At 36.2% G+C, this 27,661-nt stretch overlaps 1 protein-coding gene and 1 long non-coding RNA gene across 2 annotated transcripts in view; one reads left to right on the top strand and one right to left on the bottom strand.

Moving 5' to 3' along the window:
* LOC120221827 (diacylglycerol kinase beta-like) overlaps positions 1-27,661 on the top strand; it is a 192,798-nt gene that overhangs the window by 141,256 nt on the left and 23,881 nt on the right. Inside the window, exons 3-4 of the mRNA XM_039219420.1 lie at positions 18,229-18,349; positions 19,278-19,338. Of these exons, the coding sequence (XP_039075351.1) occupies positions 18,229-18,349; positions 19,278-19,338 (182 nt within the window). The remainder of the gene's footprint in view (positions 1-18,228; positions 18,350-19,277; positions 19,339-27,661) is intronic.
* Positions 4,192-10,292, bottom strand: LOC120221828. Its single transcript, XR_005525905.1, has 2 exons — positions 10,208-10,292; positions 4,192-4,359 (listed from the first exon to the last, which is right to left on the bottom strand). It is a non-coding gene; the product is annotated as an uncharacterized LOC120221828 (long non-coding RNA).

The raw sequence follows: 27,661 nt of genomic DNA, 5'->3' as shown, positions 1-27,661 counted from the left end.
AAAAAAAAAAAAAAAAAAAAGGATGTAGAGAAAATGGAACACTTGTACACTATTGGTGGGAATACAAACTTGTATAGCCACTGTGGAAACTGGTATGGAGGTTCCTCAAAAAAAAAAAAAAATGAAACTATTAAATGATATAGTAGTCCCACTTCTGGGTATAGATCCAAAGTAATTGAAATCAGCATCTTAACAAAATATATGTATTCACTTGTTCATGGCAGCATTATTACCAACAGCCAAGATGTGGCAGCAACTTGTGTTTCCATCAAAAGACAAATGAATAAAGTACATACATGTGGGTTATTCATACAATGGAATATTATCCAGCTTTAAAAGAAGGGAGTCTTGCCATTTGTGACAACATAGATGAACTTGGAAGACCTTATGCTAAAGGAAATAAGCCAGGCACAGAAGAACAAATATTCCATGATCCCACTTTATGTGAGGAATCTAAAATAATCAAACTCATAGCAGCATAGAATAGAATGATAGAACAGGGAAGTGTTGGTCAACAGGTACAAAGTTTCAGTTGCATAAGAAGAACTCATAGGTACATAGTGTACAGCATAGAGCCTATAGTTAAGGACATTGTATTGTATACCTAAAATTTTGCTAAGGGAGTACATCTTATGAGAAGTGTTCTGATCAGCAAAAAAAGAAGAGAAATCAAAACAGAGCTTTTTGGAGGTGATAGATACATTTATAGCATAGATTGTGGTGATGGTTCCATGGATATATACTTCTCTTCAAACTTTTCAAGTTCTATATATTAAATATATACAGATTTTTGTATATCAATGATACCTCAATAAAGTTGTTTTTTTAAAAAAAGAAAAAATTGACAGATTAAAAAAGTTAGCAACAACTTAAAATTTTGTAACACAGTAGGGTATAAGTCAAACAGTTCTGTGGACCATATTCAGCCATCTGGCCAACCATTTGTGACTTTTGCTCCCTAAAGAGATGTTATGAGATTCCAAAGAAAGTGGAAGATTTTAGGAATAAAGAAAGAGAAAAGAGAGGTTCTGCTGGGCCAGGCATCAGGAGGGGTTACTTGGGTCCCAGGAACAGAGTAGAACCATAACCGGCTCCCTGGAAGAGTTCCCAGGAGGTGGTGTGACATCCTCAAACGGAAGAACTGTGAAGGTATCTTTCATCTCTGATGGAAGAGCTGGGGGGCAGCCTCCAAGGCTCAGCAAGGGTCCCTCAGCCCCACAAGTGCATGGCATGAAGAGGCCAGCTTGTATAATATGATTAGCAATGGCACTGCCACAGACTAAGAATGAGATCCTATTTTCAAATTTCCCTGGTTTTTATACAAACTTGGGAGGAAAATGGCCTTTAAATTATCCGAGATAGAATTTACTGGTAAGATAGAATAATGGGAACATGGAGGCAGAATTAAATTATGAGAAAATTAAAATTATGATATTTTTGTTGAACACCTAATCTTGTGGGCTGTCCATTTGCGCACACATATAAACATACACTGAAAGCTTATTCAAGTGCTTCAAGTTTTTCCAAATAAACATCAGAGATAGAGAATAGAAACAATTCCTAGCAATGTATTTCTTTTTCTCCCTGAATTGATCCACCTAAGCATGTATGTTCATTCTCCTCCTGTACCCTCATACCTATTATTAACATCCTTTTTTTTTGGTATGGAAAATAATTGCCATTCTAATGGTCTGTCATGGCTCTTGGCTGTTTCATAATGTTCCAAAAACACTCATTCTAAACTTCCTTCTTGTCAGTTGACTAGGAACTTGAACCATTTAGTTCTCATGGGCAGAAAGCCAGTGAAGATTTTCATGAGACAATTTAAGTCATGTTAACTCCTCAGCAAATCATAAGCCCTGTATTTTCTTAGCTGTTTTATATTTCCTAATTTAAAATCTATGTGGAGAGTCCGTCTTAAGGAATGGATTGAAGTATGGTCAGTGACTTAACCAGAACCCTCAGGCTAATCATCTCCTCAGTCACATGTATCTAGATACACATACAGACACACTTTGAAAGTTCAATTCCCCGAGGCTACTTGTAGTTCTGTGTAGGAGAGCTGCAGTCAGTCAGAACAGTTGATGCTCTGGGTCATGTCAGAGTTGAAATAGATGAGTATATTAAGCCTCACTATAAAAGTTTCTGTTTGTTAAAATTTCATCCATTCTAGTACAGAATGTTGAGATTTGTGAAGAAAAGCACTCTTCTTGTCTTAAAGTATGTGATTTAATATAATGCATATCAATGATTTCTGTAAAAGTTAATTAGTTGAAAAACATTAAAGGACAATATATTTAGGTACAATTGCATCAACTCATGTTCCTCTTATTTGCAAATATCCTTGTCAGTGACATTTCCAGTTTTATCTTTTCTCAAATAGATGGTACTGGGATGCTCAGTTAAAATGATGAAGAGATAAATATCTGGCAGTTCCTAGAGGGTAGAGGTGGGGGAGTGTAGAAAACAGGATGGCACATAAGTAACTTTTATGGGTGTTATTGGACCAGAAGCTTCAGATTGTCTAAATATTTCAGATTATCTCTTGACACATCAAGTTATTCTTTGCTCCACATCTAATGAAGTAGATGAAGGCTGGCAATCTTCCAGTGGTCACCACAGTATACCTCCTGAAAACATAAATGAAGCAGGGGCGCCTGGGTGGCTCAGTCAGTTGAGCATCCAACTTCAGCTCAGGTCATGATCTCATGGTTCATGGGTTCGAGCCCCATGTCGTGCTCTGTGCTGACAACTCAGAGCCTGGAGCCTGTCCTTGGATTCTGTGTCTCCCTCTCTCTCTGACCCTCCCCTGCTCATTCTGTCTCAAAAATAAGTAAAACATTTTTTTAAAAAAGAAAACATAAATGAAGCTTTCTGAAGCTCTTTGATCTCCTTTATCCCATGCACTGAAATCTCTTCACATGTTCTATAGCCATGATGCTGGCCAAGGCGCCAGTGTATGTGAATGCAGAGGATGTGCTCTGTAACATTTAAGGAGATGCCATTCCTTTCACTAGAATGTGAATTGTGAACCTAAAGATGTGTGGTTTACAATCTGGACACCTGCATGCATTAGCCAGATCCTCTAGGATCACAAGCTTTTCTATTTGTTACTGTATCCTACCTAATTCCTTTTTAAATGCTTCAGTGCTAAATATTGTGGTAGATACATATGAGCTTTCTCTGAAAGTGGGTGAATCATTGCTACTTTTGAAATGTATCTATTATCAGGATGCAAGAGTATGAGAAGGAGGCAAAATCAAAGTATATATTCATCACTAAGAGCTATTGCTGACTTTGTAGACTATTATCTGCTACTCACTCCAATTTGTTATTGGCTAATCCAATTATCATCATAGGGGAAAATCTTGGGATTGTTTTTATGCATGCCCTTTAACATGGGTGCAGAAAAAAACTTCAGAGTATAGAGAGAATACGAGTTGGAAGGTTTTTGGTTTTTTTGTTGTTTTTTTTTTTGCTACTGTTCTTTTTGATACTAATCCCCAGGCAGAGATTATTCGCACATCTGTTGATTTTTTTTCACATTGCACACATTTGCACCTTTTTTTTAATGTTGACTGAATCACTTAATTGTAGAGGAGCATTCATTTTAATGTAAATTTTACAGTATTACATGAGTGAATGTATGAAAATAGCTTGGAACAGTTTAAATTGGGCAGAATTCTGCTTTGATCATAATGTGCCTCTTCAGCATTAAAATAAACTTGCAACATATGCTGAAAAACGTGTAATAAGTAAGTGCCTCTTGCATGGTGACTTATCTGGAAAAAATAAATCATCATTTAATAGAATTCAAGATTCATAAAATACTTCTAACAACTAACAGTGTGATGGTATGATTAGCATCTTATGACAAATAAGTAACACACTATTTCTGATTTAAAGAATTTTTAGATATTAAAAATGCTATCAAATTATAATTATTTTTGGAGAGATTTGAAAATAAAACATTCAGTAGGCAGTTATATAATACTTTCTTATATTGTTCAGACATAATCCTAACTTCTTTACACTATTGAAAAGATAGCAAATAATGGGCATATTGATGTCAATTTTTAACAGCAGTCAGTAAAAATAAAATTACCAACATTCTTGAATCATGACGAGAATAGAGAAGAATTAATCATGACAAAGGAGTTTCCAACAAATAGAATGGCTAGATAACAACAATTTTGCCTTTAAATTTTACATGACAAGGTTTAATTAATGGCAGTTGTCCAAAGAATCTTTCCATTGACATCTTTGAGAGGCAGAAAGGAATTCTGATGTCACGAGCAGAACTCAGATGCTCACTGAATAACTGTCGACAAATAAGTTATCTTCTCTCCTTTTCCCCAGCTGTAAAATTATATACATAAGAAGTGCTTTTGGTTGCAAATTTAAAAAATAAACACATCTAACAATGGCTTAAGCATAGTTCTTAATTACTATGAGCATAGTTAAGTCATAAAAAAACTTGGGAAACTAAATAGGGCCAGATTAATACAAGAAATACTTCCACATAAAAGATAATCCATCAATGTATACCTTTAATCAAAAGGAATACATTTGTCACTTCAAAAAACTATCCTTGAAATCTTAAGCCATTCTCCTTACCTTACCCCTCCTCACCAGCTAGGACTTATTGTAAAACAAATTCAAAGGTGACTCTGTCTTTTGGCAACAGTTACAGAAGACTCTCAGGAAAACTTCAAGTGTACTTAATACAGTACATTATTACTAATTCAACATTTGCTTATTGATTGTCTGTTCTATGCCAGGCTATGCATTTGGGTATCTAAAAACAACAAAACAACAACAAATTGTAAAGCAACACAATGTCCGATTCTTACCTTTAAAGATTTTAAGTGAATTTGGAGATAGAGGTCATATATACAGACATGTTTTCTCCAAGCAGTCCTCTCGGTGGCATTTCAGAGAGCTCTGTGTGAATGTCCCACGGAGCCCATGCTATCAGCACATCCTAAACCACACCCATCATGTTTTCTACTTTTCCACTTGTCCTTTCCCCCAACTCCCCTTTTCCCATCTTGATCGGGGGGCATGGTCATCGGTTTGTCTCCCAAGCCTGAGCCTGGATGTCGTCACACCGTCTAACATTACCCACCTCCCAGGTCCCTGCACTGCTGGTTTTGCCTCTGCTGCTCAGGGCCTCGGCCTTACTTACTTCCTTGTCATCTCTCATCAGGATTGTTTCAGCGCTTCTCTCTAAGGGATCACGCTGCTTCTTGACCTCATTTCCTTACAATCCATTTTTCACATGACTCCCAAAATGGTCTTTTTAAAATGCAGTCTAATCACCTATCTGCTTCATTTAGAAATCTTAACTGGCCCCCAGTCAACTGCAAGGAAAATTCAAGAAACCAAACACGGTTTGTAAAGCCCTTCCTGATCCAGTCCCCATTATGTCTTTTCTTGCAGTTCTTCTCCCTGCTATTTGTAAGCCACACATGGAGATTTGTATAGTTCACTGGACATAGCATGTGATTTAAATGTCATTTTATTTTCATACATGTTTCTCATCCTGGAAGAGCTTAACTCACTGTGACATTGGATAACTAATATTTACCTTCAATATCATCAATTCCAGAAAGGTTTTGCCTAAGTCTTACTATCCCAACTCTCCCCACCACCAGCCACCATCCATAGAATTAAACACTCTCCATTTTTATAGTTTATACTTTGAATATGTCTACTGTAGCATGACATATACTACATTACATTTTTTACACATTAGTTCTCTTAATAAGCTATTTGAGATTAGAAACTGTAACTTCATTCACACCTATCTCAGGTACCTTCCATGCTACCAGGCCTATATTGATCTACTGAGCATCTATTGATCTACTGTGCCCTGTGTAACTGTGCTGTATGAAGTAAATGGATAAATGAATGAATGGAAATTAGGTAATATTATGAAACAATATGTATACTATAACAAAATAAATATAGAGATCAGATTTAAGCCAGGAAAATAAAAATTCTTGCCAAAATCTCTAATCATGATGAAACAAAATGAGATAATTGGAAATCCATAATAACTATGTCAAAATGGGGACTGCCTTTGTGAGAGTGGTGTGGAGGAAAAACCAGACTTGGACTAAAGTATTGATAATGATCAAGGTCAACAGTAAGGAGTCTCGTGTAGACCATTAGGCAATGAGATGACCAAAGTGCAAAGTGATGTGTGTCATTTTTTAACTGCTAGGTCTTACACTCTGGGGGCCACACTAATGTGAATCTTTGATTCTGTGATTGTTGCCTCCCAGTGTAGGTTAAGTGCCAAAGGGTCATAATTGATATTGTGTTTTTGCAACATTAGGAAAGGGTGATGACATGAGTGAAAGCATCACAGAAAAGATGTTATTAGCTGAGCCTTAAAGAAGTGAAAGTTTAAAGAGGAGAGGACGAAAAAGCTTTCATATTTGAAGGGAGCAGAGTAGTGGCAATCAAGCTTACTTAAGGGAACAGAAAATAGTAGTCTGCACATGGTCTGAGCATTTGCATAAGAGAGTATTGAAAATAAAGATTATGGGTAGCTAAATGCCAAGATTCTTGTTTAAGGAATGCAAATCAATTAAAGGTGACAGTGAAGGAGAATGACACTACCAAGTATATTGAGGATGATGAATCTGGCTGTAGTTAGAATCGGAAGTCATGTCACTCAGTTATAATTTAGTTGCAAGTGAGAAAAACCCAATTCAACTGGCTAAACAAAACAAGTTTCTCCTAATTTAAATATTTAAATTTAAAATGATTGTAAACAAGACAAAGTGGACATATTCCCTCACATAATGGAAAAATCTATGACTACGTTAAAAAATGGCAGAATCCAAGTGCTCAAACAATCCAGGAACCAGAACGGCTCCTACCATGCAGCAGCACGTTGCCCCCCAGGAGCTCTGGATGGATGCCAATTCTGAATGTGCAGTAAAATGTGAACCTCTCTTTTCCAATTAAGAGTCTTTCTTTAGTCTTGCTCACTACTATATACCCAGCACCAAGCCCAGCAACCGAAATATATTATTTTAATATTTTTTCTTCTCTTTTTTGTTTCAACATTCTTTTTTAAATTTTTTTATAGTTTTGTTTTTTTTTTAATTTTTGAGACAAGACAGAGCATGAGTGGGGGAGGGTCAGAGAGAGAGGGAGACACAGAATCTGATACCAGCTCCAGGCTCTGAACTGTTAGCACAGAGCCTGATGCGGGGCTCAAACCCACAAACCATGAGATCTGACCTGAACCGAAGTTGGACTCTTAACCGACTGAGCTACCCAGGAGCCCCTCAACATTCTTATTTTTGTTATTTCTGAGATTATAAGGATGTGGTAAATAACAAATGTCTCTTTTTGGTAATATTTCTGCTATCCAAAGCTCCAAGATACTGTACACTTTGTCATCCCTACTGCTTTTACTTTGGAAATCATAGGGCAATGGCATAGTAAAATCATTGTATTAATTTAATTGCCTAAGAAAGAACTTTATTACAGTGGCTTCCACTGGTCCAGTTATATTGCAGCTTGGTTCTACTTACCAATTCAATCCCACTGAATTTTATTTCTACCATACCTTACACCTAGAACACCTGAGCATCATGTCTTTATCCCCATTACTTGTGGAAATAAGAGCAGTCTCTGCCTTATTTCTGCCCATGGGTTCACAGTGAGCCCAACCCTTTCCCAAGAAGCCTGCAGAATGCTGACCTAGTTTCTCTATACCCCTCTGATTCCATGATGATATACATGCTCTTTGCTTCACCCTATGGAAATTGGGGTTCGGAAGTCTGATGTAAATGTTGTAGGTAATAAAGTCATGGGCTTCTGACTCCAGAGATTTCTGTCTTGTGCGAGCCATCCCAAAACTGTAGAAGGCTAACAGCTTTCAAAAAAGCTATAGTCTCACGTTTCACCTCTTGACCAATGATGTGCATTTCCCTACTGAAAGCTTCTCTTCTCACTCATGTTCTCCCTAGACCTCTGCTTTCTAATTCTTTCTTACTGCTCTCATCTCCTGGCTGCAAAAATCTCTTCTTTTTTATTGATGATCCATATGGAACAGATTCTTCTTACTTAGAACTCAAATTAGCATTCCTTTATGAATCTGTTTAGTCCTGAATGCTAGTTTCTATTATTTGTTCAGGAAAAAGAAAAGAACTGAATAGATGTAGAATCGGGCTCTGAAACTCTACTAATGATTCAATTCTTTGACCCCATTCCTGTACACTTAGAACCCAAAGATAAAAATTTCTCAGTCCAAAATTAGTTCCTAGACTCATTTTCCTTGGGCACGTTGGTTTGTTTCACACCTGGTGACCTTGGTTAGGTGACCTGCATCAGAGAGAAGTTGTGATTCCATTTGTAGGATTTTCTCAGTAATATCTACCTTTCCACAGGATCGATGCATACCCATTAACTTGTTGAATAGAAACCACTGGTAATATTCTTTGAAATGTGTGTCTCAGTTACACAGGTACTATTTGAGAAAAAGGACCTTTCTAATAATATTTTTCCAATGAACTTGATACTCATTCTGCATTTTTACCTGACTAAAATTAAAAAAAAAAAAAAGTTAATAGGAAGATTCTGCACAGAAGCTTTAAATTGTGTGGCAAAAGTGGCGATCTGTCTAAACACATTAAAATTCTATTTTCCTTTACAAGTGTTTGCTGCAGATGACCCCCACTGATCTTAAATATATTTCTGTATCTGTAACTGAATAGAGGTTTTCCGTACAGCATGTTCTAATGGCACTCTGGCCTTTAGCCAACAAGGCACTGAATAAGGCTATTTTTAAAATACAGAAACTGGGAACAGCTGCAGCAATCAAATTTGATAAAAACAGAGAGGAACTTTGCTGCTTTTTTTTTTTTTTTTTTTACGGTTTGTCCAAGTTTAGACTTCTTTCATAGAACTGCTTTTGTTCTGTTGTATGAAGGGCTACAAGACTAATACAGTGAAGCCCTTTTAAACAAATAACTTTTAAAAGAATACAACTAAATAGAATAATTTTTCTTTGTGCAACAGCATCAATGCAAAAGTGTTTTAAACTGTTTTAAAAAGAATATATCTCTTATAAGAAGAGGTAGGAAAAGAATGAATTATATTAACAAAGTTTGGACTATAAAAGAGGTTTTGGCTCTCCCTACCCACAAAGCAACTCCTTGAAAGGGGAGATAAAGTCCTTAGTTTTCCAGTGTTCGAAATCTGAAGGTTTGCATTTGAACTTCCCCTATGTACTCAAGTGCTGTTAGGGCCAAAGGTACTTTGAATGTTCCATTTCTAGTTTTCACATAACTATTAGTCATGAATGTTGCTGTATTTTCTGAAAGTTGGATTAATATCAGTGCAGTTCTTTTATAAAGATAAAATGACATGCTTCTTAAAATGTAAAGGAAAACTTTCTCATAGAGACCTTTTGTACTTATCTGAATCCCCCAACATGTCTATATACAAGGGCTTATTCTTTATTTTTTTTTCTTTGAATCCAAACTCTTTGAAAAGTTGTCAGTACATGATTAATAAGCATGATGAGGTGAATAGATACTGAAAATCTCCTATACAGTAGTAGGTTGCAAGTTCTCTCTCCTAAGTGATTTCATGTGTTGAAAGGATTTCTTTGCTGACTTTATAATTGACGTGACAAAGGATATTGTATTTCTTACAAGTATTTACAAATGGGATTAATTTTAAAATCCCATCCAAATAAAACTGCTTATGTCAACCTTAATTCAGTTTAGTAATATAAGATGTAATATAATCCTTTTTCTGTAACCATAAAGTTATAAAATAAGGTCATCTTATTGCAGAAGAAAGGAACAAAACAAAACAAAAAAAAGGGTATGTATGAAATAAAAGAACCTAGGTATATACCAAGCTGTACTAACTTGTTAACAAGTAGCCTATTAGGTACGATGGTTCATCTGTCTACAATCTATTATAAGCCTAAAAAGATGAAAAAGAAAAAAAAGAAGAATCTTCTAACTCAAATTATTCTTTACTAGTGACACTGATGAGTCAAGAACAGCTCATCTTTAAATGATGAGACATTGATGCTAGGGTGTTGTTAGAACTTGAGACCATAAGAGTTCCTGTCTCAGGTCTGCTCTCACATCCTGTTCTCAGCTTGGGGGGGGGGGTCCTCAGTTCTGCAAAACAACACAACTCCTTAAACACACACTGTTCTAACCAGCAATTGTGGCATTCCTGTTGTGCAGAGCCCCGAAGTCAGCAGATTTTCAAGGATCCTCTGGCCGGACACTGGATTTCAGGATATAATCTTATATTTGACAAATAGCAAAAAATTCCAAATGAAGGTTACTGGGATATAATTATGTTTAGTCATGGAACCCCTTTTCTGAAGACATACTGCCAGAAGACTACAATTTACTTCTGACCAGCAGGGTTTTATACAAATAGTCCAAAAAAGCACAGTAACCCTAATATAATGGAATGTTTCAATTCATTGTTAGGAGTACAATATTTATATGTAACAAGATAAACTGGACATAAAAAGCAGCTCTGTTATTCAGTAAATAACTATGCTTCATTATGATGTTCTTATTTTAATTTTCATTATTCAGTTTATAAGTGAGATCATATGCATTACCATGTTAAATTTTTATTCTTTTTCATAAGTGCTTTTCATATTCCATTGAAACTAAAATAAGGAGACAGTAAAGCATTGTATTTTATAATCTATGTCAAGAAAATAACATTTTCATAGCGATTCTGGAAATTGAATGCGAAGACCACATAGTCATATGTAAAATAATATTGGCACTGCCTTCTAATAAGTTGATTCAAAATAGGGTGGTTTCTTTTTTAATTGTTGGAACTGGTTAATTCATAGAGGAATGACAGTTGGTCATCTCTCTGGTGACTTCACACTTTTAGCAGGCATCAATGTTGGGGCACAGGATGCCCCTCCAGAAGCTATTCAGAATTTGCTGACATAAGCCATCATTCATGAGCACTTGCTTTGTTTAGTGATGGTGCTAATATGAGGAGACACGTGAAGTAGCTTGGTTTATGGAAGAGGGCAGCAGAGGCATGGTGCTGTGAAAACATCCCCCCACACACTAATGGCTCATTCACACAGAAAACAAGCAACAGCCTTCAGTCCCTCCACAAAGCTTAACAAGAACAAACTGACTCAAGAACCCAGAAGCAGCAGTGTTCAGAATCACTGTTAGCTTGTGCTCACAAACTCTCTGTTTACATTTACTCATAATACACATTGTCAGCTGCAGCATTGCTGTGGGAGGTCCTTACGCTGGTTCTCTATGGGCCTTGTGAAAGCAATGCTTACGATTTCTTGGGTTGTGAGCCCCAGGGTGAAGATCACTTTTCAAGTATGCCATGTAACAAAGTGATTTGCAGGCCCGGAATCACTTTGGTCCCAGTAAGGGAGGTTGTTGACAACATGCCACACTGCGATTTCTGGTCTTTACTTTTTTTGGATCCATTTAGAAAAGTTCAGAATTTTAGAATGAAAATACATAAAGTTACCGTCAGCTCTGGCTGGTTGTTTTCAAAAACCAGATGGCTTTCAAAGAGATGATCAAATCTATTCTTTAAAAGTCATTTTTAAAGGCAGGCATGTGATGAACCATAGGAATCTACCCCAAAAACCAAGAGCCCACTTTACACACTGTATTTAGTCAATTTGACAATAAATTATATTAAAAAATTAAAAAAATCTTTTTCTTTCCAATTAATACAATAAAATCAGTGATATCTGTATTTTTAAAAAGTACCTAAAATAAAATAAAACCAATCATGTGGGGAGCACCTGGGTAGCTGAGTAGGTTAAGCTTCCGACTTCAGCTCAGGTCATGATCTTGTTGTCTGGTTCGTGAGTTTGAGCCCCACGTCAAGCTCTGTGCTGTCAGGTCAGAGCCTGGAGCCTGCTTTGGATTCTATATCTCCCTCTCTCTACCTCCACTGCTTATAATCTGTCTCTCTCTCCTCAAAAATAAACACTTAGGAAAAAAGGAGGCATGTGATTCCACTATATATGTGTGTATGTGTGTGTGTGTATGTATATATATGTATGTGTATGTGTGTGCATGTGTATATATATGTATATATTATATATGTACGTATATGTGTGTGTATGCTTTGTGTGTAAACATATATATGTGTATATATATATATAATTTCTGTATGTGTACCTTAACCCTTATTTTTCAGATTTTAAAAAATGGAATAGGTTATTTCATACTGCTAGATTTTCCAAACAATTCTAGTTAATCTATTTCTATACCAGACTCTAATTTTCTACTTTCTTCATTTTAACCATTTTGGATGAAATTTATTCCAAAAAATATTTTCCATTTTATAGCTCTCTTCAAGGATTCTTCAGAGTATAATTCACACATGACCTGGAATAGTCATTGTGAATGAGAGTTTTATATTATATTTTCATTTAGTGACAACGTCTGAAATGACTTAGCAGTAGGATTATTAGTGGTATTAATGGTACTATTAGTGTTTTTTTCTTCTCTTCCATCACTGATAGCACTTAATGGTTAGCTCTTATTGTATCAGTATGTCCAGTAATGTGGAATTTGGAATCAAGCATACATAGTTCAAAAACCAGATTTTCAACTGCATGTGAAAACTTAGACATGTAACATCTCTCACCAATAAAATGAGCAGAATAATATCAGTCTCTAAGGATTATTGGGAGTCTTAAATGAAAAAATGCCTATATATATATTAACTCTCTCCATTTCCTTGATAGACTTAAAATTGCATGGTATGTCCCCTTAGGTGCCAAAAGTCTTCTTTAATGTTTCATAGCTTTGGGCTATCCATATGAATAAACTGTGGCTTTACTTCTTTCCCAATCATCCCCTTTTCTTCTTTGCATTTTCTAATTTAGGAGGTCAGGGAAAACTGCCATTGATGTGTGTGAGGAGCTTTCTAAATAAAGAATCAGTGGACAATAGATGCACAAGTGAAGGAAATATCCTCAAAGCATTCACTTAGGTGGATAAACTTCATACATATCTTAGCTTTTTAAAAGTTTATTCTAGATCTTAAGGCGTGTTTCAAATAGTTGCTGGGTAAATGAAGCATCATTAGACGGCATACAATCTGCCCACACTCAAAGGTACAGCTCCATAGATATCCTGGACACATCACGGCCAAATAGAGACATAATAGATGTTGATATGATTAGCAATTTATGGTGATTACAAAATGTCCCTGCCGAGTCAATGAGTACAGCCCAGGACATGGCCTCCCCCCTTGTCTCAGCGTGTTGCTGGACACCAGGCACAAAGGAGCATGCCCTGCCTTGCCCCTCCTTCCCTCCCTTCAGTACACATTATATTCTACGAAATGTAAAATGCTACAACCCACATTCAGTCTGTGTTTGTAATGCGTCCTCTTCAGTTCCCTCACATATGGCAGTCTGAAACAATTACATAATGAGACATGTTATCAGAGTATAACTGTCAAAAATGAAGAGACTGAGCTGTGAATAAATATTACCCACTTATTAGCTGTGCTGCTCCTGTGTTCTTGAACCATACTTTACCCCTGACTCTCAGGTTTTACATTCTTAACCCTCTGATTGCCTGTGTAACAAAATGGCCTAGCACTAACAATATTCAGAAAGACATTTACAAAGCCACTGGAAAATTAAACTCTAAAGTAGTGTTTCTTATCACATTTCTGTTATAGTCTGGTGAAATCTACTGAATATCCTCAGAGCATGTTTTAAAATTCATATAAATACATGAGATAATGAAGGACACCAATTATATTGAAATACTGTTAAAGAGTCACCTGACCCTATGTTAAGAATGTTTCTCTACAGGCATGTGGCTAGTTCAGTTGATTAAGCACCTGACCTTTTTTTTTTTAAACACACACACACACACACACACACACACACACACACACACACAGTAAGAGCGGGAAAGGAGTAGAGAGAGAGAGGGAGACACAGAATCCAAAGCAGGCTCCAAGCTCTGAGCCATCAGCACAGAGCCCAATGCAGATCTTGAACCCACAAACCCGGGGCTCAAACCCACAAATCATGAGATCATGACCTAAGCCAAAGTTGGTCACTTAACCAAGTGAGCTACCAAGACACCCCAAGCATCTGACTCTTGATTTCAACTCAGGTCATGATCTCAACGGTTTGTGGATTCGAGCCCTCTGTCGGGCTCCGCACTGATAATGTGAATCTTGCTTGGGATTCTCTGTCTCCCTCTCTAGTCCCTCTCTCTCTGCCCCATTCTGTGCTCTCACACAGTCTCTCTCAAAATAAATAAATAAACTTAAAAAAAAAAAAGAGTGTTGCTCTAATATGACTCATTTTGGTTTGTTTCATTAAGTTCCTTACCTCTGGAGCACCTGTTCTGGACTTTATATTTTAAATATGAAAATATCGAGTTTGTCAGATTCTCTTGCCTCTGTTACCCCCATGGAGCCATTTGGGAAGACATGTCAACTCTTTCAGAAATGTACTGAAAACACTGCTTTTCCCATTGAACAAAAGCAGTATTTCCTGAGAATTGACACATACTTCCAAATATCAGGATGTCAGGAGGTCTCAGTACTCAGTGGGTGACTCTCACAGGTGGAGCTAACTTTTCAGTATCCACCAGGTCTGGTTGTGATTCATGCCTTCCAGTGTATCATCTCATTTTTTTTTTCTCATGCTCAAAAGTCCCACCAGGGCACAATGACTGCACATAGTGTTGAACATTAAGCCTCTTATTTTTTTGTAGTAAAATTATTTGGAAACTTTGGTATTTCATGATGCAATAGCCAGTTGACTATGAGACCCTCACAGAACACAAAGGTGGTGAGATTCCATAGTTGAGAATAACTGTTTTCCTCAGGGATACATACACTGAGGAAGGAAGGATGTTCTGCCTTTCACCTCACTGTGATGCCATTTAGCATTTACAGCAGCAGTACTGAAGTGAAAATCTCACTTTTCTCTATAGGTTCAGATAGTAAATGTTTTAGGCTTTGTGGGCTGTATGGCCTCTGTTGCAACTACTCTGTCTTTGCAGTGTGAAGGCAGACATAGACCAAAAAATCTAAATGAAAGAATGTGGCTGTGCTCCAATCAAAGCTACATTTTGAGAATGCCTGGGTGGCTCAGTTGGTTGAGCACCTGACTCTTGATTTCATCTCAGGTCATGATCCCAGCCCTGTGAGATTGAGCTCCACATTGGGCTCTGCACTGGGATTGGAGCCTGCTTGAGATTCTGTCTCCTCCCTCTCTCTCTCTGCCTACCTCAAAAAAAGGCAAAAAAATCTAAATTATGAACATTAAAATTCTAATTTTATATAATCTTCAGATGTCACAATATAATATCCTTTTTAAATGTTCCCCACTTTGTAAATGCATAAAAACCATTGTTAACTAACAACCCACACACAAACAAGTAGCAGGCCAGATTTGGCTCGTGGGCTATAGTCCACTCCTTTGATTTTTATGTATGAAATCAATAGCCAGGTAGCAAACCAATCCAGTAGGTTCATTTGGTTGGTCGTGACATGCCAGTAGGACCTGCATGTAAAATAAGTTTAGCTAGAATATGAAGTGAGAAAGTCTTTGATGTTTTTAGATGATACTACATATAGAAACAAAATTCAAATTTCTATAGATAGAAACTGTCTTTGTCGGAAATCAGTCAAGATCCAACCCCCAAAGACAATATGTAAGAAGCATCAATTTTACACAGATATTGCAGACTACTCTATTTTTAAAATGTGGAAGTGTAATGGGAAGCAAATTTGTTCAGCAGAAATTTAGAGCTTCTTTTTATTTTTTTCCTGAACATTAATAGTACTAACCTGAAATTAATGATACCAGTTTACTTTTACTGAAGTTAGTAAATATTCCACTATTTCTATGCAGTTCTTTGTGTTATCAAGAACATGAACATTTGAAAGCCTATCTTCTAAATCTGTAAGAAATATCTTCATTACTGATTATTAATGGTAGAATTGATTTTCAGGGTATTTTTGCAGGGAGAAAAAACAAAGATGAATTAAAAGAAAGAAAAAACTCAGAAGGAGGGTGGTAGACAGCAGCAATATGGTGTGGATTAGACAATCCCTGTGATTCATGGAAAAGTTAGGGCTCACAGATTAACTGCCGTGAGAAAGTGTTTTATTTCTTGTAGAATAGTTCCTATCAACCAGATCATTACAAGATTAGCACAAAATTCCCCCTTTTTAGGAATCAGGCAGTTGCAAAATATATAATACTTCATATGAACTTCAATGTTGTTGTTGTTGTTGTTTTATAAATATCACCAGACACACATCTGGGGTTTTAGTGCTTGCCACAGCGTAGTTTTCTGGTTGACATATATCTAAGAAATGCGTATATTAACACCCAGGCTATAGAGCCAAGTACATTTTAGTGCGGGCTACAGCTGAAAGAATATGTTTCCATTCCTTGTCCATCTGTTCTTGGCAACATAAATTTAAACTAGAAACACAGAATAAGTTTCATGAGAAATAAGACTAAATAGGGTTTAGAACAGCAAGGTGAATGAATGTATGACTTCTTAACATTTGATTTTTATAGCTGGAAGTTTGTATCAACTTGGAGAAATCTCAGCTGCAGCTATAGTTTAAATTTAAAAAAAAGAATAGCTTTTTTTAATCAGTTCATTTAAAAAAAAAATCCAGTGGCTTGGTCTCACTTTCTGTTTTAAGGGCTCATATTTGCCGATGATCATAAGCCTCACAAATTTTGAGATTTCGGAGTGCTTAGTTTCCATACATTTGAACTACACTAAAAATGTATCTACATTTGTGAACTCCATGCTGTAGTGGATCCATAGTGGGGAAAGAGGGTTTTCCATACAAAATGGAGTTCATACAGAACACACTTGCTTGTTTTTCTGCAAGTCCAACCTCAGCTATGACAAGCTATTACATTATTATCTCGTAAAATCATCCTGCTCTCTGACTCTCTGCTCTAATCTCCAGCTTGTTCTGCTACTACAATATTAAACTCTTTATTCACATTTGAAAAAAAACATGGGGATACATAAGAATATTAAAATATAAAAGGACCATATATATGCACCTGGAATTTTGCCTCCCTCTCAGGGGTCGAGGCACTCTGAGCTCAATAAGTAAGCTGGGCAGCAGCTGCATGTCAGGCCTGTGCTCTGTGGGATTCTCCTGATGTGAGGGCAATCTCTGCCTCTGGCTGAGCCAAAGTCTTCAGGTTGGAAAGGGACCTTGATGCTTGCACAGTCCAACCTCTTTCCCTATGTAAGAAGAATTTCTATAATCTTTGTGTCTCTCTTTTTTATATAATTGATATATAAAGTGCATAGTGGTTATGCATCAAAGTAATCGCGTTGAAATTTTGGCTGTGTCACTTCCTAGGTATGTTAATATGAATAAATTAGTTAACTTCTCTACTGTTCAGTTTCTCTATCTGTGAATAGGAATAATCATATTTACCCTCAGTTGGTTTTAAGGGGAACCAAAGGAGTCCAGCAACAGGCACTTAGTAAACACTCAGCAAGCAAGAGCTATTACTATTAGTTTCATTCTACTGTCCTCTTAAAACAAATAATAATAATTACACTGTGCTAATTATTTAGGTGGTGCCCAAGTAGTATTTTAGTAGCATATTTTTTATCATCAGAAAAAAACATTTCAAGAAACTCATATTGTTTCTTGAACTTCTGCACAAAGTTACCTATCACTATGGACAAGTCACTCGTTGATTTAGAGACTCAATCCTCTTATCTCTAAAATGAGAAACTTAATTCCATGATCTCTAGGGTCTTTTGTTCGAGTAATGTAATAAAATCATGTTTGACAGCTTATCCTCATCCTTTATTTATAGTGTTGAAATGTGTATTTGCTGCCAAATGTATAAACGTTCCATATATACATGTGGAATAACAAGTTTGTTGATGTTAAAAACTACTGGTACATTCTTTGGCATTATTTGGCTACAAATTCATTCTTCCCATTTTGTTTTAGACCAAGCTGACAGCAGATCTTTTCCCACAGCATCTTGGGGTTTAGTTAAACTGAGAGCTTTAGACATAGGCCATCTTTTCATTACTTTCAGAATCCAAGACAAGCTTACTTTGTCAAGTAGCTTTCATTTTTCATCTTCATAATATCTAAGGGCATGAAGTTGTATACATATGGATCTACACTGTAACTTACAAGGCTTCTGTTTTCTTTCAGATCTGAGTGACCAGCTGCTGGAGGTGGTTGGCTTGGAAGGAGCCATGGAGATGGGACAAATATACACGGGCCTGAAAAGTGCTGGGCGGCGGCTGGCTCAGTGCTCCTCTGTGGTCATCAGGTAGCTATTGCTCTATAATTGAGAAAGGGGATTGAGATGGTTTAAGTATAAGCTAATTAAAAGTATTCAGGACATTGATAACATTTGCCTTATTTGTGCCTCAGATTATCAATAATTTATACTGATATTTCAAACTAATGGAAATTGGCATATTTTACAAAGTTTTACTTAGCTATGACTTATCAGATTTATATGAATCAGTACCCTCTTGTTCAGACCATGGATACAATGTTAACATACAAATTTCATCTCCACTGAAATGGTTCCCCTACAGTTTAGTTTGCTGAAGCCTGAAAGTACCCACCAGGCATATTACCCAATGGAAACACTGTTCAAGCACCATTAACTTAAGTCCTTTCATGGACCATCATTTCTATAAGATTAAATAATCAATTATTGTAAAGTAAGATTTTATATATGTGTTAAATTTAAAACTTCTTAAGAAGCATTTTTCCAGAATTTTACCTTTAGGAAAAAAAAGTCTTTTTTGACTCTAAGGTGAAACTATGGGGTATAGCACAGTTATAATTGGTGTTATTTGTATGAAAATGTTGGTACTGGTAAACCTGAGACCTTAAACACCTTTCCTCCACGTATGAGATGTAGGTTTTCATGAAAACAAGGAGGCTTTTTCAGCTATAAGAATTCTGACTATACATTAAGCAAAACCCTACATTTTTTCGGTTGATATTCATATTTTTTATATCCTCACCCTTTCTAAGAAGCTCTTAATACTCCTGTCCCAAGATACCTTTTCAGAGTGTTCATTAATAGTCAAGAGTTGAAGTCTCTTTCAGAAGAGATAACTTTAGAGCCAGCTATTACCATATTTGTTTGCATTCCCTGGTCTCATCATCTTATATCTTACATATAGTCTGTTATATAAAATATTTAAGTGTTATATTTAAAATGAAATATTTTCCTCCAGGACTAGCAAGTCTCTGCCAATGCAGATCGATGGGGAGCCATGGATGCAGACCCCATGCACAGTGAGTATAGAGTAGTTGAAATGATATGTCACTTGATATTTGATTTTCAGATATCATGTGCTTCTATAACTAACTAATCACATACTCCTATAACTGAATAACCACAATATTTAAGCTTTGGACCTATCACCAAGTACCTTTTTCTACTTATTATTGGTGTGTCAGGACTATTACCTTCAGGTTTGTGGGATTATATGCCCTTGGCATTGGTTTGACTTTTGAATATTTGTGTTAGTCTAAGTACAACCTTTAGATACCATAGATCAATTATATTATCAGCTCTGGAACAAAACAAAATTGATAAAATTTTTCTTGTACTTATTTCAGAACACCATATGAGAAAATTATTTGTAGGCCTTCAGACATAAATCTCCCTGAATCATTACCCATCTGTTTTTTGGAGGTTTTTTTTTTTGCCTCCATTTGGGTATTTGAGGACATCCTTCTCTGTAGAACACTCCCCCTATTGTTTTTCCCTCCATAATGTTATATTATTTAAGTTAGACATTTAGACCCCCTAAAATTTCAGTTTCCATTTGTATAGTGAATATTTTGTCATATTTTAAAAATATGTTAGGCAATGCTCTTGGTATTAAGAATAGAAACATGATCAGTGATATATATTATAATAATAGAACAGGCTCAATAATATAATTGTCTTCAAGAAACTTCTCTTTGGATAAGAAACTAATATAAATAAAAACAAACTGATTCATCACAAATGGAACTTCAGACTACAAGAGTTATGAAAGCAAGTACAGTAAAAGATGTAGGAGGCCTCTTTGAAAAAAGAATTAAAAGCTCAATATGTTAGAGAACTATTAAGGAGGGTTTTGGTTACCAAAACCAAACTTTGTAGAGGTAGGGGGAGAACAGAAAGAGATAAAGTACAAAAGATGGACAGGGGACAGATCATGTAGAAAAAAATGATGGCAAAGAGTTAGCATTTGATTCTATGTGCAGTGGGAAGCTTTTGAAGGCTTTAAGCATCATCTGATTTACATGTTAGAAGGTCACCTGGCCACTGGGTGGAGATTGAATTGCACTGAGTAGCAGCTGGAAGAGAGGCTGTTAGAATAGTCTGGGCTCAGGCATGGATAGTGACAGGGAACTAGAGGATTATAGCAACATTCTAGAGGTGGAACAAGAAGAATTTGCTAATGAGTTCCCAGGCAGCTGAGAGAAAGAGATGAATCCAGGTTAGCTCTTACATGTGAATGATGATGCATTTACTGTATAGTTAAGATGCAGGGGAGGGGCGAGAATCAGTTGGGAAAGACAGGAGATCTTAATCTTAGATTAGTATAAGCATCGTACTAAGTGCTGGTGTTACATTTCAGTATACTTTGAGATATAATTAATATACAGCATTGTACTAGTATGTGTTAAATATTAACATAAACATTAAATAATGGATGTCATCGTTTTTCAGATGGAGAAAATGGAGGCTTTGAAAGGTTAAATAACTTATTCAAGGTCAGATAGGTAGTAGAAATCAAACCCAGGCCCTTCTCTTAACCACTAGTTGAAACAAATTTAGCTACAGATTCCAAGCAGTACAGCTTAGCATGTAAATGGGAAGCTTTAATTTTACCTTTCCAGTGGTTTTACTCTAAATTTATTGACTTTACTTTTTGTGTACAGCAAATAAATATGATCTTTTGTTTATTCCTGGTATATTATTTTTAGCTACTTTGAACCCCAAGTTTCTGTATTTGTTTATTGTTTAAAATAATGTAAAATAATCTAAACAACCTTGTTTAAAAATCTCTGTAGATTGGCTACTTTCTATGCTTTCTTTTATCTTTGTACTGAGTTCCAAATTCCCTTAAAAGAATTCCTTTTCTCCCTTTACCAGCATGTATGCACTTGTATCTTGTCTGTTATTATTCTCTCTCCCCATGACACTTCTAAGTTGACATTTATACTCTCAGAGATGTTAAAGATGTTGCTACAAGTAGTGGTGGTCATGGTGGTGGTGGTGGTGATGATGAGGATGATGATGTGCTACAGTGCTGGTGATGTATGGTTGGTGATGGTGGTCATGATGAACTGGTGGATGTGCTACCAGCAATGCTGGTGATGTTAGTTGAGGTGGTGGTGGTGATGGTGGTTGTGATGTGAGATGATGGTGGTGGTACTGGTGGTAGTCTTGTCTTTAATGAAAGGTCAGTTTTCATCAGCTTGCTTCACAAGATAATAAATTAAAAAACACTGAAACACCAAACCCCTTCCAGAAGGACTGAATTTTTTGGATTCTTCCCAGGGAAGAGGGGACATTTACTCCTTACTCCATGTTTAAAACCTAAAAGCATTAATGGTCATAATAATAATATCTAACATTTATTAAGCTTTTAGTTTGTGCCATGTACAGTGTGAGACATTTGACCTGTATTGCCACATTTAATTTTCACAAAATCTGTATGATTAGTTTCATTTTATAGATAAAGTAACTGAAGCAAAGGTCAAATCATTTGCTTGATTCCACACAGATAAAAAGTGCTAGAGTAGAAGGGCTCCTGGGCAGCTTAGTAGGATTAAGTGTCCAACTCTTGATCTTGGCTCAGGTCATGATCTCACAATTCATGAGCTCAGGCTCATGCTGAGCATGGAGCCTGCTTGGGATTCTCTCTCAATCTCTCTCTCTCTCTCTCTCTCTCTCACTCTCACTGCCCTTCTCTGCTGCTTGCATTTTCTCTTTCTCTCTCTCTCAAAATAAATAAATAAACATTAAAAAGTGGTAGAATAGTAATTAAACCAGTAGCCTAGCTCCACTGTCTTCCCTCTTCATGGTTACTTCCTACCATGGATCTCAAGCTAAAAAGGCCCTACACAATCCTTGTGACTCCCTCTCCAGAGTGTAAGGTAAATATCGCTTACTGCCTTTCCCCAGCTTTAAAAAGTTATGTCTATGAAAATCTAAATGGTGTATCAGAATAATTTTAGCTTGAAAGATACTTTTGTTAACTTATCTTTCATTTACTAACTGGATATTTCTTTTGCCTATTAATTATCATGATCTATACAATTGTTAAATGAATAATAATTTTATATAATTTATATTTAATTTTCTGTCCTTTATTTTTTCCAAAGTTTATTTATTTTGAGAGAGACAGAGACAGGGTGAGTAGGGGAGGAGCATGAAGAGGGAGAGAGAGAGAATCCCAAGCAGGCTCTGCACTGTCAGCACAGAGTCCCATCTGAGTCTTGAACTCAGGAGCCATGAAATCATGACCTGAGTCAAAACCAAGAGTTGGATGCTTAACTGACTGAGCTACCCAGGTGCCTCTAAGTTTCTCTCCTTTAAACCCATATCTTTTAAAACTTTTATTCCAGTCTGTCATGGGCCCAGAGCTGTACTAGACGATGGCTCATTATTGTCATTTCACATTCTGGCATACCCTACTGTTCCCAGAGCCACATGGAGTTCTGAACTTTAAATTTCACTTTAAATGAAGAGACTATTTAGTCTTCAAAACATTGGTATGGTTTAACTAAAGAATCTTCTTTGTTTCAATTGAATAACAAAATGTTTTTCATACAGAACATAAAAATTGATAGAATATAAAAACTTCTTTGCTGATTTAGCTGATATTTAATTTATGAAGGAGTTGTTCTATATATATATTGTGCATAGCAGAAGTTCTGTTTTTCTCTAAGTGGAATATATAAAATGGAAAGGCAGGTGATAGAGTGGGTCTTAATTCTGAAGCCATTTGATAATTTTTAAAAATCAAAGTAATATAAGTTCTGCAGATCAGTTGTGGTGATGACTCCACAGCAAGGAGAATATACTGAATGCCATCAGACTGTATACTTCAAGAACGGTGAAAATGTTAAATTTTCTGTAACTATTGGCCATGTAACTATCGGCCATGTTCACCAGCGTATCAAACTGAAGAGACAACTAGTTTCAGAAGACTTTGTATTGAAATAGTTCAAGAAGAGCCTTTCTTTAGGCTGGACTCCCCAGCCTATTTTTCCCTTTATTTATCTTCTTCTTCATCCCCAGTCATTCTCCCTGAGCACACCCAAGATACTGTTTGTGTTGTCAATATGTTCCTATTGTGGAGAGAACAGAAAGAATAGCTTGGGGAGGAGGGGAGAGAACAGTAAGATATGGGAGATCATAGACTAGGTCAGATTTCATCTTTTATCCATTCATTACTAGTGATGGGTGCCCAGTAAACTTCTGTTAAGTTAGGAGTGATTACACAAAGCCACAAATTTGATGTAGCTAAAACGGACTTATCATCTGTCTCCCTTCATTTCCTCCCTACAAACAAGTATTGACTTCTTACATTCTGAAACACTTGCTCCTCCCTTTACCATATTGAGTTAGTGAAACCATTATGTACCCAATGTTCCCTAAGCTAGAAACCTGAGTACAATTCTGTGTTTCTCTCCATACCCCCAAATTCAATACCATGTCCACCTACCCACACGATGTATTTTTGGAATTCTTCCATCCTTACTACCCCGTCCTAGATTTGGCCCACTTCATTTCTCTTTAACTCCTGGCAATAAGCACATCATTCTTTCTCCATCTCCATTCCCCCCCCCCATTTAAATTTATCCTTTACCTTTCTACCAGAATGATCAATCTAAAATACTAATCTCACCATGATATTCTTCTGCTTAAAGTAATTTAATTACTTTCCTTCTGATAAAATATAATTTGAATCAGTCTTCCTATTTCACCAGTATCACTCATCTTACTTCTCTTTAATCTCTTCATGCACCTCCCTTGTGTCCAAATAAACTTTTCTTCTTCTTTAGTTGAGTTACACAACTCAGCTTGAGACTCATTTCATGCTGTTCCTCCTCCGTAAACCCTTTCCTGAGCATAGCCATTTCCTGCACCCCATTCCTGACCCCAGCTAGTCAGAAAGCCCTGCCTCAGTGCTTCATAGCTTCATCCAAGCACTAATGATATTATACTGAAATTATCAGCTTGTCTGTCTAGCTCCTTGATAGACATAAGCTTATTGAGGTCATGTACCATGATTTTGATCATCTTTATACCCACAGAGCATAGCACTGTGCCTTATACATAATTACACTGCCAATGCCAAGTGCATTTTGAGTTTGTGAATTTCTTAAATACTTCTTGAGGTAGTATAACATTTTTTTTAAATGCTTTCTACTAAATCTTCGTTCACTGAACATAATGTAGGTTGGCTAGCAATTCATTCACATATTTTTCATATATAAATACATGTAAAAGTTATTTTGAGTTAACTTTATTCATTACATTCTCAAAGCAAAGAATTTTAATGTATCAAAGAAAAAATACATCCTTAACCTTCAGAATTTTAATCTTTCTGCTTCTTGGTATGGTACAGTTAAATTTCCTTGGGTCAATTCCCTTTGCATTATCAATTATGTTAATAATTCTGCTAATACTTTGAAGTATTAATCATCATGTATTAATTGTTACTTATGATACTTTTATGTAAATAATGCCAAAGAGGTTGTAATGCAGTATTACTCTGAACACTTTGTCTGTGATTAAGATGAAAGGAGTTTCTGAAACTCTTCTGTGTGGTAGAGAATGGGAAAGAAGTCACGAACAGATCATAAGCTAACTGGTGAAATGACCACAGATAAAACATGAAGACTTCTCAAAGGGGTATTTAAATCAAGGCAACTTCTAGAAAGCATTTACATGTGTTTTGATCTCTGCCTTTTTTTAAAAATTTTTTGATGTTTTATTTATTTCTGAGAGAGAGAGAGAGAGGCAGCGTGAGCAGGGAAGAGAGGGAGTCAGGGACAGAGGGAGATACAGAATCTGAAGCTAGCTGTCAGCACAGAGCCCAATGCAGGGCTCAAACCCACAAACCATGAGATCATGACCTGAGCCGAAGTCGGATGCTTAATCGACTGGGCCACCCAGGTGCCCCTCTCTTTGCCTTTTGTATTTACCTCAGGACCCTGAACCCACTTGCCCAATGTCCACTCCAAAGTTACATACTGTCAACACACAAGTCAGCCCTGACCTGGTACTCAGCCACTTCCTGCCAGGCCTGGTTGTATTGGTGCCTTAGGCTTGATCCCTGTTATTCCTGAGGCAGATACTTGCATCTAGTGCCCTAAACGCAATTGTCTTCTCCTGTCCCATTTCTAATGTATAGGCCATTCTTTGAGATAGACTTGAATGCTAGTTTCTTTCCCTGGTACTAGCATCTACTTGACTCAGACATTGGCTACGTGCCTAGCCTTTGCTTTCGCCCTCGCTTAAGAAGACTGGATTTTTTCCCCATTGCTCTAGCTGCTGCAGTGATCTGGAGCTTATCTTAATTTTGACTCGTGTTTGCAAAGAGAATATATCCAGCCCAACTTGCAAAGTCTTTAAACAAGACGAACAGTGTTCTGTGGTCTATTAAATTTTATTTATGTGTTTGTTGTACTTATTAAAAATAATCATAACCTAAAAGTATTATTTATTCTGAAATGATTTGTGAAATGTAAATTCATCTCAGACCATTAAGATAGAAAATAACAAATTTTATTTTATAAAATTTAGTGCCATTTAGATGAAGGCTGATTGAATTTTTAAAACATTTCGATATCCCAGATATGTTTGGAAGGAACCATGATAACAATGCCTGACGTTTTTTGAGTGTTGACCATAAATCAGTTTCTGTTCTGTATGTTTATATTTATTATTTATTTATATATTATTATTTATTTAATCCTTACAAAGACACTAGCAAGTCAGTAAGGTTATTATAATCTTCATATCATACATTGAAAATAAATAAACAAAAACAATCCAGATAAATCAAGCAAGTTTTCCAATGCCACACAGTAAGAGCTAAGTAAGACACCGGGGTCTAATGCCTTTTTTCGTAATTATAATGCTTTGCTGTCTCAGTCAGTCACTCTTCAGGCCCCTACTGTATCTCTAATATTAGTAATCAGTGACAACTCTATCATTTATGACAGAATTGAAATAGTTTTCAACTTATTTACATTTTTCTCTTTAATATGTCATGGGGGGGTTTTTTGGGTTTTTGGGGGTTTTTTGTTTTTCAGATTTGTTTTTTGCTTCTTAGTATAGCCAAAGCCATCCATCACATTGCTGCCAGAATTACTACTGAACAACAATGATCATTTTACTCCCAAATCTCAAAGTTCAATGACTCCTTGTTTCACACAAAATAAAGTTTAGCATCCTTGTAATGGCGTTAAATAATTCTCCCAAAGCTGTCATGCTTTATAGAGACCACTTTCCAGGGGCTTTCTACTCCTGCCTATTAATTTTGTGCCTAAAATCCCCATTTCCTATTTTGTGTTTTAGAAATAAACTCATTCTTCTGGCCTCCAAGCAGCCTACCAGCAAATCTGTGGTTTCTTCCAGCAATTCTATAGGACCCAGGGTTGGCATTTCTGTCATTGAACCTATGGTTTATTATTTTGATGTACTTAGTTTTCCCTTTCATTCAGATAGCCTGAATTAATTACTCTATCCTGTTGGGATATATGTATTTTTATAATTTACTACAAAATCTTTTTGAAAGGCAATGAGATATATAAATACATGTATACTAAAAATAAAATAAAATTCCTTCTTTCAAAGCCAAGCTTAGCAGCAATTTCCTCATGAAGCCTTTTTAACTCCCCATCTGTCTGAAATATTTCCCTTATCCTTTGTACTTCTGTGGCTCTCTGTTGATATCTTCTTGATGCCATTGCAGTGCACAGTATTCTATTCTGGCTATGCATGTATGTATCCATCTCTTCTGACTTAATTGTAAGCATTTTGAGATTCATCCTCAACTCCCCTTCATATATCGCATAGTGTCTTTTACATAATGTGGTTTCTGATGAGATATCTAGTCATTTGAATCATTCCTTCACAATATATAATGCATCATTTTCTCAGGCTGCTTTCAAGATTTTTTCTTTGTCCTCAGTATTCAGTAGTTTGATTTCAGTGAGTCTGGGCATGGATTTCTTTGAGCTCATTCTGTTTTAGTTTCTCTGTGCATCACGGTTCTTTAGCATTATGTCTTTGCCAAATTAGAAAGTTTTCAGCCATTATTTCTTCAGATATTAATTTAAGCACCATAATCATTATCCTCTCCTAAAATTCTGATGACAGGATTTAGATATTTTAAGTAGTGTCGCATAGATCTCTGAGTCTCCGTAATTTTTTTTCTTTTCTCTTTGTTCTTTCTGTTGTTCATGCTGAACAATATTTATTCATCTTTATTCAAGTTCACTTACTTTTTTTTCCCTCCTTTATCTCTGTTGGATTCTTGAGCCCATCCAGGTACTTTTTTTAAATGTCAGTCATTGTATTTTTCAAATATAATTT

This window comes from Hyaena hyaena, unplaced genomic scaffold, assembly GCF_003009895.1.
Source record: "Hyaena hyaena isolate Hyena2069 unplaced genomic scaffold, ASM300989v1 scaffold_818, whole genome shotgun sequence".
Classification (NCBI taxonomy): Eukaryota; Metazoa; Chordata; class Mammalia; order Carnivora; family Hyaenidae; genus Hyaena; species Hyaena hyaena.
Note: the sequence above shows the minus strand (reverse complement) of the source record. Positions and strands in the feature narration are given on the sequence as shown.